The following is a 19,104-nucleotide window of genomic DNA, read 5'->3' on the forward strand; positions in this document are numbered from 1 at the left end:
GTCCACAGCATCTGCAGGTGCTGGCATACACATATCTCAGTTTTCTTACAAGGTTCAGATTCATACAAGGATAGGACCTGGTAATACTTGCTGATGCATTCATCTAATATGTCTATTACAAGAACATTTTTTTATTCCATTTACAAACATTGGTGAAACTAGGAGAAGGAGCTGGAAGTTTCTGTGCTGACTCAGGATGATATGTTTGCAAAAACTGAAAATAATTGAAAAAATGTAGCAAGGAAAATGATAGAACATGCTGTTTATCACCTGCTAATATTTCCTGGAATTAAATGCAATGTAAGAAATCTAAAGACAAAATAGAAACAATGTAAGAAGCATAAATGTGTGTTGTTCAGGGGCCTAGAAACACAGTTTTATCCTTGCCTCTGGAACAACTGTTTATGTGAAACCACCACTAAGTTTAGCAGCAAGGCCCCAGGGCACACTCTAGGACTCAGCAGGCATTTCTGCTGGGATTTACAGAGCTGCAAAGCCTGAGCATTCGACATGACTTGTGCGCAGGTGCCTTAAGGGAAGGAGACAGCATGGTCTGAAGGCAGAACTGTCCTGCAGGCAGGAGAGGAGGACAAGCTCCAAGGCACCAAGGAGGAAGCAGAGATTGCCTGCGCAGGAAAACTGGGTAAATGGAACCAGAAATGGGTAAATAAACCAGAAATGGGAAGACTGGAAAATGGAAAAGCAGATGGGAAATGCAGACAACATTCAGAGGCAAGGACTGAAGATCATAGTAAATCCAGCAGCACAACTGAAACCAACAAACAACAACAACAAAAAGGAGAAGAGGGCAGGGTAGAAAAATCAAAGAATTCATTGATTATAGCAAGAATTTGATTTGGGGGCAATAAAAAGCAACTTAAGCTCAGAGAAGTGAGGCTTGAGAGGCATGCTGGAAAAAAATATAGGAGAATGGAAACAAATTGAGCTCAGAATAAAGGAAAAATGACCATGCCAGATGTGTTAGACCACTTTAAGTGCAGCCAGCTATTAGTAACAGGTCCTGCTCTGAGTCATTGCAATCCCTACTGTCAACACTGTGGGTGATGAACTAGATGAGAGCACCCTTCCATGGAAGAACTCAGAGAAACTGGTGAATGAAGAAGAGGAGTGGTCAGCAGAGAGAAGGAAGTCAGGCAGCCTCACCTGGAATGCTGCATTAAGTATGGGGCCTGCAACACAAGAGAGATGTGGAGCTGCTGTAGTGGGTCCAGAGGAGGGCCACAAAGATGATCAGAGGGTTGGAGCACCTTTCTGTGAAAGCAGGTTGAGGGAGCTGAGCTTGTTTAGCCTGGAAAAGAGAAGGGAGACCTTACTGAAGCCTTTCAATGCATAAAAGGTGCTTTTAACTAAGATAGAGAGGGATTTACTACAGGGCCTGCAATGATAGAACAAGGTGTAATAGTTTTAAACTAAAAGAGGAGATATTTAGTTTAGATGGTTGGAGGAAATTCTTTACTCAGAGGGCAGTGAGGCACTGGCACAGACTTCCCAGAGAAGCTGAGCAGAGAAGCTCGTCACCCCTGGAGATTTTCAAAGCCAGGTTGGATGGGGCCCTGGGCAGCCTGAGCTGGTGGGGGCAGTCCTCCCTGTGGCAGAGAGGCTGGAACCGGATGGACTTTAAGATCCCTTCTATCCCTACAAAGCTGTTCTGTGATTCAGATTGCTGTAAGATCTTGTGGTGCAAGAACCCATGGGCTTTGCTGTGTTGAAGGTCTCCAGCCCGTCAGGAGACAGTGGTAACTGCTGAAAGTGTGCTGAGGTTTCTGCATTCAATTTTGTTTGCCATTGTAGAAAAAGTGACACAAAGTTTTGTTCCAAAGCTGAGCATTCAAAAGTTTGGGTTTATATCCAACTGTCATCCCTCCGTGCACAAGCAGCATTTAAGTAACACAGAGATAATGCACTGGTTTTCTTGTACAGTGGTTGAGTTTTCCATGGTCATGAGTCATAAACCAGGCACTTCTTCACCTCCTGCTTCTCAGTGTGCTGATTACATATGGTTTAAGCCTTCATAATCCAAGAGAGAATAACAAGTTTCCACTTTGACTTTTCCATTAAGCTCATGATGATTGCTGTAACTTTATTTCCCACCATGAATTTATTTTCACACAAAAAGCATCTCCACCTTCAGGGGGATAACCGAGAAGCGGAAGAGCTAGAGCCACACGCCTGTCGGGTGGTGGCTCGAGGCGACGCGTCGGCCTCACGCAGAGCCGGCCGGGCTGGGGCTGCGCGCTGTGGGACCTCGCCGGGCGGAGCGAGCGCTCCGTGCCGACCATGCCGGAGGTGAAGGCCGGAGCCCAGGGAGCCGCCGCGCCCCTTAGAGGCGCCGCCCGCCTGCCCCTCTGCCGCGGGACGAGGATCGGCATGGCGTCGTGGCGGGACCTGCTTTTCTCTCAGCTCGGCCCCGTCTGCCGCGGCGGCAGAGACTGGCCGGGGGGAGGCTTGCGGCACCCGCGCCGCCGCGACCGGGCCGAGGGCAGCCGCGAACCCACGGCATCCGCGCCGCATGAGGTGAGGGCGGGCGGGCGCGCGCGAGGGACAGGGTTCCTTCCCCGGGGCCGAGCGCTCCGGTGTCGGAGCTCATCGGGACGGCGAGATGATAAGAGGGGTTTGTTCGACAGCCCGTTAGGAGCGGAGCCCGGGATGGTTCCCCGTCGGCTGGGTGCGGGCAAGCCGTGCCCGGCTGCCGCCCCTCCTCTGGTGGCCGCGGGACGCCCCCCCTGGAGCTGCACTGTGAGGTGTGAGGTGTGGGAGAGCTGCCCGTCTGCCAGAGCTGCCGTTCGGTGTACCGCCGGCTGACGGCGTTGTTTGGGACTGGGAACTGTAATGGTTCGGATGCCAGGCTTTTGGGAAGACAGCTGTGCAGCTGTAAGTGAAGTTGTCAGATGGGACATAGTTTCATGCTGTAACTCCAAGTGTTCATTTCTAATATTTTGGTGATAGAAGTGCGTCTGCTATGGAGTTTTCTTTGTGGGTATTCCAGTTGATGGATGTGATTTCCGGAAAGTTACACAGTATCTGCCTGCACACTGAGAAAACAATGCAACCAAGATTTAAGGTGTGAGCGCCTGATATTAAATGACAAGCTCATTTATTGGTACCAGAATAGAGAGGCTGGTTTCAAAGAATTCACTGTATGTTGGACATCATGGATAGACAAACCAAGAGGGATTGCAGTGCTACGTGCAAGAATGATTGCAGTGCTACCTGCAAGAAAGCTTATACCCGTGTAAGGCTAAAAAGAATTTAAGGAAGAGTCATTTTGTTTTGCAGTTGTGAAATAGCTTTACAGGCTCTTTTTTTCACACGTTTATGTGATGCTGTAACAACCTCACATAAAGTCATAGCTGTGTTATTAAAAACATGATAAGCAGCAAGTAGATTCAATTAAGTTTGAACTTAAGTTTCTTTAATCATCTTTAGGTTTGATGAGGGACAAAGGATGAAGCTTTCTCAGCTGTTACAAGGTCAGAGGCAAAGAAATTGCCCAATAGGGAATGTGCTGAAGTATGCTTTCCTAGAAGTAACCAACAACAGGGGGAAATCATAAGAACTGCAGAACTGTACTAGAGAAAGACTCTTCCGTCTGTGCTCCATCCTAATTTATTATTATTATTATTATTATTTTCTTAAATGTTGCAGGGACAAAGGCAGTATGAGGAAAATATTTGATACTTTTTTTTTTTTTTTTTTTTTTTTTTTTTCACTTGGGATCACCAAAGTAGAACCTAAAAGTCATGTAGTGGATTTAAAAGAGCAGACTTTAAAACTCTTGCAACTCACTAAAGTTCTTTGTAAGCATCTGTATTCATGTAACCATGCTGAGCTCATGGCAGGGCTGCAGGTAACTTATTCCAAGGCACACAAATTGCCTGAATGTGGCCATAGCATGCTACTCCTTTGTCAGAAAGAGTTGCTGTTTACCTTTGTGTAATCACTATGGCAGATGCTCAGGGACAATTGAAAACAAGTTGCAGTCTTCATGGGGCCAGAATCATCTTTGTTTTAAAGTAAGGTCTTTAAAATGGGGTTTTGGTACACAATAGCTTGTCAGGGGAAGGTTGCAATTGTAGAAGAGAAGGCTGGTACCTTCAGCTTGTTATCAGCGCCACTCTGAACGAGGCTGAAGTTATTAAAGGGTTGGCAAAGATGATGGAGTACTGCTGTATTCTATCTGCAGTGTCCACCAGCATATGTCTGGTCTTGGTGACATCTGCTGTACGAATGAAAACTTCCCAGGAGGAAAACGTTAAGCAGAAGGGGAAAAGAACCTATGTGCAATATTGTTCCTGTAACTTTTCAATACTACTGGAGAGAGGTGAAGCGTCAGAAACATATGACAAAGCAATAGAAAAGAGTAAACTACATAATCTGTTCTTTCATTTTTAACATTCTTTGGAGGAATGCATGAAGAAACTGATGATTGTTTGTCCGCTTTTGCCCAGACGTATAAGTTATGAAGTAGAAGAACTGGGATAAGTACAGGGATAATCTGCTACAAAGTACTTCAACTCCTGTTAGCATTCACAGTTCCATGTACTATGTTCCCAAAGAAATGTTCAGTGGGAACCTGACTGTTAATATTTCTTTCTGACTGAGCTGTTTTGAGAGTTGAACTGAGATCATTTTGATGAGAACCAAGAAGGCAGTTTGGTGGTTTTTCTGCAAGTGGTCAGTTCTGTGACAACACAAAAAATGCAAATGAATGTTAAATCTTCTAAACATATTTATTACTTTTATTTTCTTTCAATAATATGAACAGTTACACATAAATCATAAGTATTTTATATCAGACAGCTGTTTTCCAAGAAATATATTAATTCATTTATCCTAGAGGTGAATTGTATCAGATGAGCATATATTGTGAGGAGGAAAGGTCTGGAATTACAGCAGTAGCTAGATGAGCTAATCTCTTTCATCTAAGCTTGAATACGGATGCTGGCACTGAAGTCTTCCTTGGTCTTGGTCTTGACATGACAATGTGTCTGGTTCACACTTCAGCTTAGATTTGTGAAGGGTCAGTCTAATTGACAGAGTCCTCCGGAGTGTCATACAAAAAACCAGGAGTGGAACACTCCAAGGAGGGTTCTCTGTGTTCTCCTAAATGATCCCACTTTCCATCCTGCCTTTTCATGGCTTAGTTAGGTTTAACTTGCAGCACTGTGTCTGTGGAGAAAGTCAGTCCCCACATGATGCCACATGGATCCTAGGCCTTTGGTTCTCTCCATGAGGGTGGCAGGTCCCAGCTGGGTAATCCAATTTATGGAGAATTGAGTTTGGATTTCAGTCAGCTCTCAGTGTAGTGGGAAGTTGGGGTGCATGGGGTGAAACTTTTTCATTTTTTCTCAGTGTTGTTCTTCAAGAAGACCTCCCTTAACTGTTGTGTGAAGCTCCCCTGATATCACAAGGTGATAAATGAACATGTTTCTGTGTAACTGATATATTAGATGAACTCTTGTGATCTGCTCTGTGCTTTGAATTACCAATTCTTTTTTTTTTGTGTTCTTATCTCTACTATTTTAACTCAGTTATTCAGAGTTAATCAGTTATTGAGAAGCTGATTCTTAAGTTAGTTCTAAAAGAGACCCCTTGAGACAGCCACAGCTCTAAGGAAAGTGCTTATACACCAAGAATGGCAGGGTTTATTAAGCTTTTTTCATCATAATGATAGATTCAGTGATATTCTGTGATATGATTCAGTGATTCTGCAGTATGATTCTGTAGTTGCTTTTGCCAGTGTAGTTCCTGGTTCATGTTCTTGAGCTGTCTGGTTCCCTCTGTCCATTATGCAGGCATAAAAGGAGGCATCTGAAAATACTGTCTGAGGCTTCTTGCTGCTCTTGTCTTGGGACTGAAGATAGACAAACAGGTAGATGCGATCCAGTAAAAAGGGTTTTTAACATGCATCTCGATGTTTCAAATCATGCCATCAAGTTGCTACTGGAATGGGTACTTCTGTTTTTCACTAATTAGTAACCATCAGTGATGAGAATAGAGTTCAGTCCACTTGTGCACTGCTGCTGTTTGTGGCTCCCGGTGTAATGGTCTGCAACTGTGCAAACAGCTGGGCTGTGCCATGATGCCAGCCCTGCAGAGTCAAAAAACGACACATTTCATTATATAAGTGGGTTCCTAGGTGCTGATAGCACTGGGGAGTATGCAAAGGGGATTTGGTCACTTCCATAAAGAGTTTGTTACCAACTGTGACTTTAATGTCAGTTGGATTAGGCTGTGTTTATAAGGTTTGATTGCAGCTATAATTTTTTTTACCAGTCCACTATAAAGTGCTGTTGTTGTTTATACTTTATGGCACAGTTTAACACCCAAAGAGAGATAGAGGAGCTTGTATCAGTAGACACCAAATACTTGCAAGATGTATCTGCCCACCATCTCATCAACAATCACTAGAAAGGCTGGGTGCCAGAACCAGTCCCCTGGATTTAACTGAGCAGAGAGTGCAGGATGTGCAACTGGAGGATGGGAGGCCAGGCATCTGAGAGCACCTAGACTGCACAGGAGCCCTGCCAGGTCTCCTGCTGCTGTTTGCACAGCAGCTTGAACAAGGCCTAGTTGCTACTTTTGACTCTCCAAACCCTGGAGAAAAGACCTTTGGCTGCTCTGCCAGCCTCTGGCACGCAGAACGGCTGGCAACGCTGGAGTTACAGTGGGCGTCTTTGCACATGAGGCTGAGGGATGGGTTTTGACAGACCCATGAAAAGCCAAAGGGTGTGCTTAGATGGCCTCTGTGGCAAAGGGGCAGGATGATACTCCTATCTCCATGGCCCCACACATGCAGCTGCTCCCCAGCCATGAGTTCATACTAGGATTTAAAATTTAGTGAGATTTATATTTAGAGGTAAGATAGGTCCACAAGAGAAACTTTTTTTGTGGGGGGGAGGGAAGGAGTGCTAGGGTGAACTTAATGAGGAGAGCAGCAGATGCCCAGCTGGAAAATATAGAACCGTGGCTTCAGTCTTCTTGACATTCTTGGAGGTCATCAGAACTGTGTTTCCCCTCTTTGTAAAATGGGATTTTGGCACTGTGAAAAGCAAAGCTCTCTCACAGTATGAAATTTGTGTGCACGTCCAGCCATAAAGTTTCATTAGAGTGTGAGACAAGCAGCAAAACAAACAGCACTGTCAGGAGTGTCTGCAAATGGCCAAGTGGCTTCAAAAGCCAGTAGTCTGCTGTCACTTCTTGGCACCTCTCATGTTTCTTGCAGGTGAGTTCTACAGTCTGTATTTGTTTTCCTTTTGTCAGTAACTTCAGATACTTTGTCTTTGGAGGGTCACCTCTCTATCTAATACTCTTCTGTTTTGAAAATAAAAAATAAATGAAAGGAAGCTCTGAATTCACCTGCAGGTGTCATATGTAACTTCTTTCACTTCTTCCTGAACATCTTCTCTTGGTGAAGAAAAGCTTATATAATTAGTCCAAAAGACGAGAGAAATAAGAAAAGAGGAAAATTTTCTATAAATATGGGCATAAATTACATTTCAGTGTGACTTCATACATACAGACTAAATTTCTAGGCAGCCATGGAATGTTTTTAGAGCATAAGAGCAATTTTAATTGAATGCAAAATGTGCTATCAATTTTCCTGGGGGAAAAAAAAAAAAATTTTTCAAGAAACATGAATGAGGTTTGATAATGGTCAAGAGGAAATCTTTGTCTATTGATCAATGGGTCTCTGTATTTACTGTAAAGCTGTGTTCAGTGTTATGAGTAAAACACTTTATAATTTGATCAAATGTGAGCAAGGGGAGATATGTACTGCAAAAGATGCTGTAGTTGGTTTAAACAAGGAAGAACAGTGTCTAATTTTGAATCTTTGGTGGATGTAGGTGGTTGAGCATTGTGATCCCTCACAGCCAGGAAGGAGAGATACAGCTTCAGATACCACAAATTGATTTTTCTTATTTGAATTGTAAACAAAGAAGATGCATCAGCTTCTGTTGTTCCCAAGGTGGAAATCTGAGTAAGGCTTGAAGTACTGTATTAATCCTCTGAATAATAATCTGGAAGTAACATTTTCTTATGACTACCTGGGTTTTTACTACTTTAAAATGACTTGCAACAAAATAATTTCCAAGTGGATGTGTAACTTGCTTGAATTTGTGGGATTTTCTGATGATGCTACATTAGTGAATATGAGAACACTAACTGCTTTATTTTCTCTGTTTTGCCAATATTGCTAAGTTCAGAAAAATTGCCAGTGAGTCAGGCAGGGCTTTCATTAAGGAGTTCTCTAAAAGAAATGTGGAAAGCGAGGCCATTTTTATATTTTAGGATTTATAATTATTTGAAAATACTCTATTATTTGTTCCTGCTCTTGTCTATCAAAAGCTTTCTTGTCTTTCATCATTCACTCTGCAATTTTGGACTGTTTTCCATCAATTTAAGTCATTATAAGATGTCTTTATATATCTTGATGTGTGACGAGCTGGTTTAATATCTATGTTTTGGACTGCTTATTGAACTGGCTCTGTAAGAGGAGGTGATGTCTAATCTAGTGCTAGCAATGTGAGGCACATGTCAGTGTTTAGCAAGGCAGCTGCTATCTGCTTTAAGTACAGATTCTTTGTTGTCTGTTTAGATTGCAGTTATGAAGCATAGCCACATCCAAATTTACTCAAAAATGCCACTCTGCTGGTGTTGTGGGTTTTGAATGAGCCTATTTCAGGGGGAAAGCTGAATTACATTCCATGTCACAGAGACTTTTTGTCATTTCCAGTTGAGGAATATGTCTGGGGAACCTGTTTTTTAAAAAAATTATGAATGTGTAATAACCAAATAAGATTTTAAGTAACGCTTTTGGGGCCGGCCTCAAGGACTGTGCTGAGGAAGATGAATTATGGATGTAGATTTCCTATGTTTAGCCCACTTGCACATGTCTGCACTATCTACAGAAGTGTTATGATGGAGACTTCCTTGGCCTTTCTCCTGTATAGCTGGGTCACAGGCCATACAGGCAGAGAGGAAGGCCTGCTTAGAGCCTCCCAGTGCAATTGTGCCGAGCTGAAAGCACTTGTAGAGCCCTGTTATTTTATGTATTTTTCCAAAACGTTATGTCTTTGGTGATAGCAGAAGGGCTTGCTTGATTAACTGATAAGCTTAAAATAGGAAGAATTATTGGTGAAAGGCGTAGTCCTTCATTCTATGGGCTAAGCGTTCCATCAGCTTGCTAGTTGTGTGTTTTAGGGGTCAAACTGGGGCTTCTTCTGCAGTAACAAGGAAATAATTTTCTGTTGAGTATTTCCTGTATTTTGTTGCCATGGCCCAACTACTGTTTGCATTCAGAAATGTTCTTCTTATTGTCTCGTGCGGCCCACTCTGAGATTAGAAGCAGTGTGCTGGAAAGCTCATTACTGTCAAAGGTGTTTTCTTTCATTCGCTGAGCTTGGGAATGCAGTTGTAGAAACATTTTTATGAGCCTTCAATTTGAGACTGCAGTCCAGAAAGGCAGTTAGGCATGCATGCTTTACTTTTATGTGCAGTTGGCTAAGTGTGAAAGTAAATGCCACAGTATGACATTGGTAGAAGAATGAATTTGTGTATTCCTGAGAAGCTGATAGACTCCTTTTGTGACAGGAAAATCATCTGAAGTCTCTTTTCTGCATAGTTGGGGATTCTGAGCAAATTCTTTTGCCTTTCCCTAACCTGGGTCTGCATTTACCCTAGTGGCACACGTGACTCTTATTTTACTGTACTTATCAACGAATAATTGGAAATTAACAGCTGACATAGTTAAATGGACTGCTATGAACAAATCACAGAGCTTCTGCTGAATTCATTCTTTACTTTTAAAAAGAGGAAAAAAAGAATCCTTAGCTATGAAATCCCTGCAAAAGTGGCTTGGGAGTAACTGGCAGTTGTCTTTTATAATTGGGTATATCTCTGTTGAACAGTGAGGCATTCTAATGGAGTGTTCTGCACAGTACTTCAGAGACTCTTCTGAAAATGTAGTGATGACAGTTTTCTTACATATTCAATTACTTATAATGTAGTATTTTCACAGATGTACAGAGTTTTAAACAGTCGAGCAAAGGAGTGAGTAAGAAAAATTGTAAAAGCAAAATACTTGTTAGTAACAAATGAACCAGTGTTCTGCAGTGATGAAAGTTGGGAGGAACCATGGCATTTCTGTGTTGCAAAGCCAGGCTTCTGTCTTCCAACAGTGTAGCCTGAACAGGAGGAAATTTTAGAATGCCTGGGTGTTTGTTGGAAACCTCACGTTGGGTTCGTATTGCACACCCTGGTGTTTTACAATACACTTCTGTCCTATGTGAATCTAAAGTGGTGTTCTTTGTTATGAACAGTTACTTTGTATGAACATTACTTCATACCATAAGTGTGTATGTAATGGAAAGTAAGGAGGAGAGTTCCTACCCCGAGACAGCATGTTGAAGTTTGAAATCTTTCATGCTGGCAGTAATTTAGCTGTCAGCTTGGGGAGTAGAAATATTGCTGAAGTCCCACGTTTCAGTAAGAATTATTATGCACGAAATTACAATACCTGCAAGACCACTCTAGCTCTTATAGCTCAGCAAGCATTCCAGGACTAAGAGTTAAAAAAGACATAAATTGACTGAGAGACTGAGCTCTTGTGAAACAGTTTTGAGTGTTAACTTTCAAGAAGTCTGGCTGCATTTCAGGTACCTGGTGTTCTTGCAAGTGACTTGCTCCGTGTCTAGTTAATTTTTAAAAGGATTTAAAATGGTTTAGGATACTGTGCTGAATGTAGAGGCTGTATTCCCGTAGTAGCAATGCTCAGAAGTTCCTCTTTCCTTCCCCTCACTTTGTGTTTGAGTAAAGGTTGGTCTCATACTCCCTTAGGTTCATTTCTCTCAACTTTCACCTGATAATGATAGCTCCCTCCTTTTTAGGCACCAAAAATCATTTTTAGATCTTTTGGGTCTATTTCTTGACATCAGTAATAACCATTCTTTGCAGGTACTGTGTGGGTACTCTGGAGTGTGGGGCAAATGTATCAGCCCCGTAATTATCTGTTGCTACTAAATGAATATTTGCTTTCACCTCACCATTTTAATGATAACAAAACATTGCTTAACTGGAAAGAGTGCGGTTATATCTTGTTTTGCAGTGATTCTGCCGTATCTGCTCAGCTTTTTAAAAATGTTGATTCTAAGAGTTAAGATTTTGGAGATACTTTCTGAGCATAAGAGCCATTGCAATATGACTTAGAAAAGTGGTTGTATACAGTGGATTCTGTGCAGAGCATAGGTGCGGTGTTTGGCAGCACTTTTCAGCTCTTTAAATAGTGTTTTGACTAAGACATTACATGCAAATCATTGCTGTTTGTGATGTCAGTACCAATTTGTTGTAGTGTAGTAAGTAAGAGATCACAAACTTGACTGTTATGATCAGTTTCAGTATGAATGGATTTTGCTTAAACAACTTAGCGTATTATTACTTGAATTGTCTAGTCATAATACAGTTTGCATTATCTTCCCTTGTCTAAATCTATAATATGCAAATTATTAAAGGCAAATACTGCCGTTTTGTAGAGAAAGTGTTTATATTTCAGTAATGGATGGAATTCTGAAAGAGAGAAGTGTGTGCCTTTCAATTACTTGTCGCAGGTGATTTGATGGTATCAGAGGTAGCATGTGGAGTCTTTTGAAGATGTGTGTATCGTGTCTTTCACCCCAAAGTGGACCCACTATTACACCCAATGGCCATAAAAAAATTGTTATTTAGTTGCTCAGTCTGTTCTAGTTTTCCTGAGTTTACTACTTAACCAATGAATGGTCCATGTTGTCATTTCTTGAAGAGCCTGAATGTTTATTGCAGACCTTGGTTTAGGAAAGCTCATGCCAAAGCAGGACAATTGCACATTTGCTACTGCTTGTTAGTATGTAATTAATGCAGTGCATCTAAGAGTATTGACTTTGACAAACTGTGTACAAGGGCGCAGGGTGAGCATGGGCAGAAGACAGCTGGAACAGCAATCACAGTGTTTCTCTGAGACAGCTGGGAACCCCTGAGGATCAGGTATAGCATGGGGTACCTGGGTGACTCCCTGCTCGTGCTGCCTGACCCCCAGGCATGAGGAACTACTGAACCCTCAGTGTGAAGTCCCAGTTGTGGTGGCACATCACAAGTGTCACTGCTTTGGTGGACTGCTTGCCTTCCTGCTGGTCTGGGTTTTTGCGTTTTGCCTTCTTGCACCCGCAACCAACAGGAAAGAAATAAGCATTGTGGGTGTTCTCCGAATTTTAGTCTCTTGATCTCTTTCTTTACAACTGGAAACCTTACTTCTGTGAAACCGAATTTGACCTGAGAGTGTCCCTTTAATGCCATATTATGTAAGAATCTCAGACACTAAATATACTGGAGAAGTGATTAAAAGTGGTTTTCTAAAAACTACTCATGTGCCTTAAATTTCAGAGCCAAACTCTTCCCACTCCATTGACTAAATCAGGCTAGAAATCTCCAAAGCCTCTTCTGTGGCAAGGAAGCATAAGCAGCAATCCTAATCCTTAGACTGGTAAGAAATGAGAAGGCAAATTTCCCAAATAAAGGTCCCAAGATTTTCTAGGAGGAAAATTGTAATATAAGCACTGCTTTCAGTCCTCAGTATATCAGAAAATAAATTTCTAAATCATAAGCAATAGATAGATCTGTTTTTGTGATAGAAAGAGTGCTTGCTGTTATTGTCTGAGACATATATATATACCTCAGTTGTAGTGAAGGAAGAAGTTTTAGTCTGTTGTTGAACTTTAACTGAATGATGACACTTCTGAAATGTTTTAAGAGAGAAATATTCATATTACAGAGATATATTAAAAAAAAAAGCTAGGAACCAAGATCAGACAAACATCTGATGAGAAGTCTCCTCTTTTCATTCTTGCTTGCTGAGTCCCGAATTCAGAGATTGCTGTAGAGAGCATGGTAGTTTAAAACCCTTTTCCTGCTTATTAATTTGGACACCTTAGACTGAGGAATGGATGTTATTTTTATGGTATATATTGTATATTAAGCAAAGATTTCATCTGAATTTTATATAATAATGGTAAATGTGTTGCATCTCACAGTGTTTCAGTTTTGAAACTTGCTCATAAGAAGGTGAAATACCATGGTACAAACTTATATTTCGTTTTTTCCTATGGCTGATTGGAATTTTAGTTTATTTATTTATTTAAGTAAAACTATCTGAAATTTTATTAAGACAGAAATGATAGAGAATTTGCAAACTAGGCTTTTGGCTATGTTTACTTTCTTCTCATTGGTTATAAAAATAAATATTTAAGAATCTTGAAGTCAAGCTAATTCAGATGAGTGTGAGTCTAGAGGTATCCCAGAGACACTATGTGAGGTGCATCTTTGGTGCATCAAGATTCAAGGATCAAATTAATTGAATCATGACCTTGTTCATTCAAATTAAAAGGGAATTTTATCAATGATCCAAGACTGGATTAATGGTATATCAATCAAGGCTTGTCAGAATCAGTAGGTTTTTTCCACTGGCTTTGTTATATATTGAGTCCAACACATTGGGATTAGAGTGGTCTGACCAACTGTAGCATATGTTAGTCACTGCCTCAGCTGAATGAGAAAACGTGGTGTTGGACCAAATTATAAAATGTTGTACAAAGCATCCAGAATTTTAAGCATTGTTACTTTTGTTTTAACTCCCTAATCTCCCTTTTTAGATTCTCCAGAATCTAAACAAAATAATGTTTAGAACAAGATATGTTATTTAGGAAAAAGCCTAGATGTTCAAAAAACTAATAGTAAAGAAAGCTTTTTATCTCTCATGTTACTTGCTGTAACTTCAGCAAACTTTATTGCCATCTCTGAAGACTGTAAATTATATTTTTGTTTTAAATAACCACATCTCTGCCTGTGGCAGGAGAGTTGGAACTTGGTGATACTTGAGGTCCCTTCCAACTCAAGCCATTCTGTGATTCTGTGATCTAAAAGAAGTAGAGTTCCACATGACCTCTACCCTCTTTAAAATTACTCATTGATGTTGTAACTTGTATAATATAGCTTTTTGCTAAGGAACATTAAATTTTGGAGGAAAAAACTTCTTTTGACACTGTTTTTCAAATGGAGTCACATTTCTGAGCATGTGTGTTGCTCATTTGACAGTATGTTTTGATGTTGCTCTGTAGGCTTATGCAACACACGCAGTTGTACTGGGAGTATATACTTTATATTCTCCAGTGCTGCCCTTCACACCTGGAAGGATGCCTCCAGAACACTTGATATACTTGAAATATATCATGCTGGTGATAGTATAGCTGGGGGGAAGATTAAATGATGCCAACAGCTTGTTCAAACTGCTAGTGCTGTTACTAATCAAAATGACAGCAGTGTGAATGTTCTTCTCTCACAAGGCTGAGCATGTTTCCCTAGTAAGTGCTGTGAGGCTTGCCAACCTCTTGGCAATTCCATTACTCCCTCTCCTGTTAATGAAAAGTTTAGTGAAGTTCATTCTTATCCAAGGCATCCCATAAATAAAAAGATTTCTTGTTTCTTAGTTTCAATTGAAAAGTGTTGCCAGAAATATTAAGGGATTTCAGAAGATCAGAGTCCCAGGGTATTGTAGTAGTAGGAACATTTGTCTATTTTGCTTGATAGCTCAGACAACTAGAATGAAGTGATTTGGGAAGCGTGAAACAATAACGATTACTAACAAGACTACTATTGAAAGGTTTTTTAAAGCACTGCATGCTTGCCCTCAAACAATGAAATTTGCTATGCTGCTTCTCAGGTTTTTCCTTGGATTTAATTTTTGTCTGATGTCTTCAATAGGTGTATTTCTGAGATATTTAATTTTCCTGTATGCTCACGATCTGTTCAGCCCTGAGGATCTTCCATGCTCTTACTTCTTCCTTCTAAGCTCAACCAGACACAATTAAATTAGTTACTCTTGGAAGAATACGCATTCATATCAATACCTGCAAACTGCTTTTTAATAAACCCTTTCATCTTTGTCAGTGGGGAACTGACTCAGACTACTTTCTGAGGTCTACTGTTAGTCCTGATGGGAGCTGGGTCTGAACCTGCACACGAGTTGTTATTTCACCCATGTACCTCTTGGTATTCCATAACCAGGTTATTAGCTATGAGTTAATGCAGGGGTATTTAGGGATGTAAAGCTGAAGTAAAAATTCTCAAACAAACCATTTTTTATTAAGGATCATACTTCTTTTCAGGAGATAATAGAGAAGTATTCTCTTTTATAAGAATTATTGCTGAGCTCCAACCATAAAAATGCTCTGAGCGCTGCTCTTAATCAGTTGTCACATGGATTCTCACAAATTGAATTCTTTTCTAATTCGTTGTAGGAAGGAGACATTTTTTACACAAGTATCAAGAAAAGTACTTAACACAAGTATTTTTGCAAGTTAGGCATATTGCAAAGGAGTAATCAATTTTCAACTTAGAGAATGACTAAGGAGTCAGTATTTATTATTTGATTACCTTTTGCCTTTCATGCCTAATCATAAAATGAGTAGCTTGAAGTCTGCTCTCCCCATATCTGGAGCTGTAGTTCTGATGGCAGTTTTCCTCCCATCACCAAAAATTTTGAACTTGTATACTTCATAATCACCAAGAAAACCACTAATTTCCACTTCACTCACAACACCTTCTCTGCTTAGAGGTAAAAAAAATCCAGGAGGGCACCATTCCTAGTTGCATCCCTTTGTGCCTGTACCAAAAAGTTTTCATCAAAACGTTTTGGGAATCTCCTGAATCTGTTTATATCTGTTTGTATCAGCTGATGTTCCTAGTTAATGTCTGGCAAATTGAAGTCACCCATAAGGACAAAGGCAGTTAATCTAGAGATACCTCTAAGTTGCTTAAGGAATAATTCATAGATGTTGTCACCTTGGCTAGGGGGCCTATAGCACAAATTGTTTTCGAGAAAGGTGCATCCCACTAGGCACCATCAGTCCTGGTGTTGTTTAGATTACCCCATGATCAAGAAACCCAAAATTCTGCTGGTAACATCAACTTTGGAGCTGCATAGTGACTAGCTGGGTCTGCCTGTTCTATATGGCTACAGGAAGGATGGAAGGGAACACTACCTGCGACCTTACTCCTTTATCCTTAATCACCCCAAAGCCCTGAAATCCTATTTGATTGACCTTGGAATTCTTTTTGATATCTCATTGTTGCTGACATGAATAATGGTTAATAATCAGGGGGCTGTACTAACCTGGTGAGTTTCCTAGTGACATCTCTTACTTGGGCCCCAGGTTGGCATCCGACTTCCCAGTAGGTCTGGTCTAGTTTGCATATTAGGCCCTCTGTTCCCCTCACAAGGGACTTGCTTATGATAGAAATGCTTCTTGTCAGAGGTGGTTGTGATATGGATGTTAGGTTCCTGTCCGTCAAATTCCAAAGCTTCATGTCTGTTGTCTGAGAGTATGTTGGAGGGTGGGGTTTGGAAGTTTTTCTGCTGCTCTGAACAGCAACCTGCTTCCATTCACCTCTGTCTAATAGGTCCCTCTTTCTGCCTCACGGTGAGAGTGTAGGAGATCCTTTGGTTCTTGTGGTCTGATTAGCTAGAATAGAAAGAGGTTCTTTGAAAAAAATCTGTGTACATCAGCGATTCAGTTCAGTTCATTCAGCTGCAACAGCCTTCACTGAGGCAGTATCACAGTGGGGAAACTTCACCTGACACACACTCTAAATGCAGTCCAGACTATCTTCCCTGTCTTTTGTACTTCAGCATAGTCCTAATTCAGTAAACACATAACCAGGATGCATCAATTCTGAAATCTCTTATAATAATAAAACAAGAAGGAGTAAACAGTGTCTTTCAGGTGAAAATGAAATAATGCCTTTTTGCACAGTATCAGTTTTAGCAATATTGCTATTTGTTAGTCTTCTATCAGAATGTGCAGTGCTTTCAGTTACATGTATGTGATCCTCTAAATCATTTTCATGTTTATTACTGAAGAATAGGAATATATTTTTGGATACATATTTCTAAGAAAAAAGTTGGGGAGTGAAAGACTTGTACAATTCAGAGCTCCAGTTTCAGCTAATAACATTTGGTTTCATTTGACATTGTGATGGAAATTATTCGGAATTAGGCATATACAGCAGCCTAAACTTTGTAGAGCAATGTTTTGCTTTGTGTTCTAAAGTTAAGGAATATAATTATTTTTTTAATATATTTTTATATATAATTATCTTTTCTTTTTAATTATGATTATCTTTTCAGACACCCAAATCTTGGATAGAAGAAGTCTTCAGTAAAAGAGAATGTGCAACCATTGTTCCCTATTTGAAAGACCCTCACAGGTAAAACAATGACTTTCATTTCTCTCTGTTGAATTCAGAAAGAATCAGAGTTCACTTTTATGGGTGTTTTGTGAAGTTTGGGTGCAATTCTTTCAATTTTTTCAGTACTACTATTGGTGATTTTTATAGGTCCTCTCACCAGTACATTTACAATGTTGCTGTTCGTTTGAATTAGAAATTATAAACAATTAACCTTCCATGCCTTCCTGGACATCATACTATCCAATAACTAAAACCGTGTTATGTCATCCAAATTAAAGAGAAAAAAAGTATCATGCTTCTGATGTTGAACTACTGCTGCACAGAAATCCATAATCCTGTACTACTGTTTTCTCCCATCCTCAAAATATCGCCTACTGTTGATCAAAGTCTTATGAGACATAGGTTTCCACTCAGATTGACAAAGAGTATGAAAAGAGTGAGGAAAAGATCAAACTCTTAAGCAATTCTGTGGGAACTGGGAAAAAAAACCCCATGATTTGGCACTTCAGACTGTATCTAATGGAAGCTGCTGCCTAAATATGCTCAGCAAGATCATGTTTTGATTTTGTGAACTTGTAATTTGTATTATGTTCTTTTGAACACATGGATTGTGTAGACAGTAGGGAACTCATCTTCGAAATGTAGCTGGAATATATGTTTTGAGATGTTACATGCAAGCCAAATCACTGAAGTTATCTAGTAGTTCTTCCAGTGGTTAATACAGAAGAAGACAACCTTTAATTCTGATGGTCGAATTTTGTCGGAGATTAATTTATTTTTTATGATTATTGCAGGTGTTTTCTTTTGTACACGCATGTATTAATTATTTATCTTTATCACAGATGTCTTGCAGGATGCCAGGTGTGCCAGAATTTAATCAGGTAACAGTGCAAAAATAATGTACATATGATTTTTGTAATGACCTAAAGCTAGCAATGAACATTCCTACTCTAGGAAGCAACAATAATAACAAAATCCTTCCTCTTACAATGTCAGAACACCATTTCTGGGGACCTGGCGTGAAGGTTTATCATAAACCTAGGTAACATAAATTGCACAATAAACTTCAACTTGCAGTAGAAAATTTTATCCAAATAACTTCTGTGAATGAGTTTATCTTTAAGTTTGGCCTGTATCCTGGATGATACAAGGAGAGAGAGAGGAAGGCAATGGGAAACATTAAGAATCAGGAAAAGAGGAGAAACTAAATAAAAAGAGAAGAAAGATGGCAGTGGAAACATCCTTGATGACAGAATTTCTGAAGGTGGCACTGGGCATTCACGCCTTCAATAAGCAACAAAAATTACATTACGTTACAGTACATTTAACTGGCTTTTATATTTTTTGAGCAGCTAGTCTTTGTAGCTTATATAAACTAGTTGATTTCCATCCAAAATTCTTTGCTCAGCTGCTATCCCAAAACATCTTTTGATATTTTATGTTTATGGTAATAAGTAGTTACAAGAACAAAAATTTAACTTTTCTTTGCATTTGCTTTGTGTTAAAGGCTTTTGAAAGCTGAAGCACCAGAAAACAATGGGTGTCCTCCAGTAAATGAGGACTAGGAAACTGGTAAAAATTGGTCCTGTCATTTGCATAAGCAAGATTATTTGCTTTTTTTATGTTGCATTTAACATTTTTCAGCTGGACTAGATAATCTTTGAAGGTCCTTTCTAATGGAACTAAAGTACTCTACTCTATCCTACTCTATTCCATTGTTTGCCTCACTTTTAAGACTTATGTGAAACAAGAATCACATTTTCCAAAAAGCAAATAAATTACTTCTGTGAATCACATTGCTGAAAATGA

At 40.0% G+C, this 19,104-nt stretch overlaps 1 protein-coding gene across 4 annotated transcripts in view; it reads left to right on the forward strand.

Annotated features, from left to right (window-relative positions):
• Positions 1-19,104, forward strand: part of TRPM6 (transient receptor potential cation channel subfamily M member 6) — a 95,177-nt gene that overhangs the window by 8,782 nt on the left and 67,291 nt on the right. For 2 of the 4 annotated variants that reach the window (XM_052700864.1, XM_052700865.1), the window contains exons 1-3: positions 2,284-2,535; positions 17,234-17,313; positions 18,138-18,176. In XM_052700864.1, coding sequence (XP_052556824.1) covers positions 2,299-2,535; positions 17,234-17,313; positions 18,138-18,176 — 356 coding nt within the window. In that variant the 5' untranslated portion in view covers positions 2,284-2,298. Of the gene's footprint in view, positions 1-2,197; positions 2,536-17,233; positions 17,314-18,137; positions 18,177-19,104 lie in introns of those variants that run through there. The other 2 variants (XM_052700867.1, XM_052700866.1) reach the window with 2 other exon arrangements.

Source organism: Tympanuchus pallidicinctus, unplaced genomic scaffold (assembly GCF_026119805.1).
Source record: "Tympanuchus pallidicinctus isolate F22 unplaced genomic scaffold, pur_lepc_1.0 scaffold4, whole genome shotgun sequence".
Classification (NCBI taxonomy): domain Eukaryota; kingdom Metazoa; phylum Chordata; class Aves; order Galliformes; family Phasianidae; genus Tympanuchus; species Tympanuchus pallidicinctus.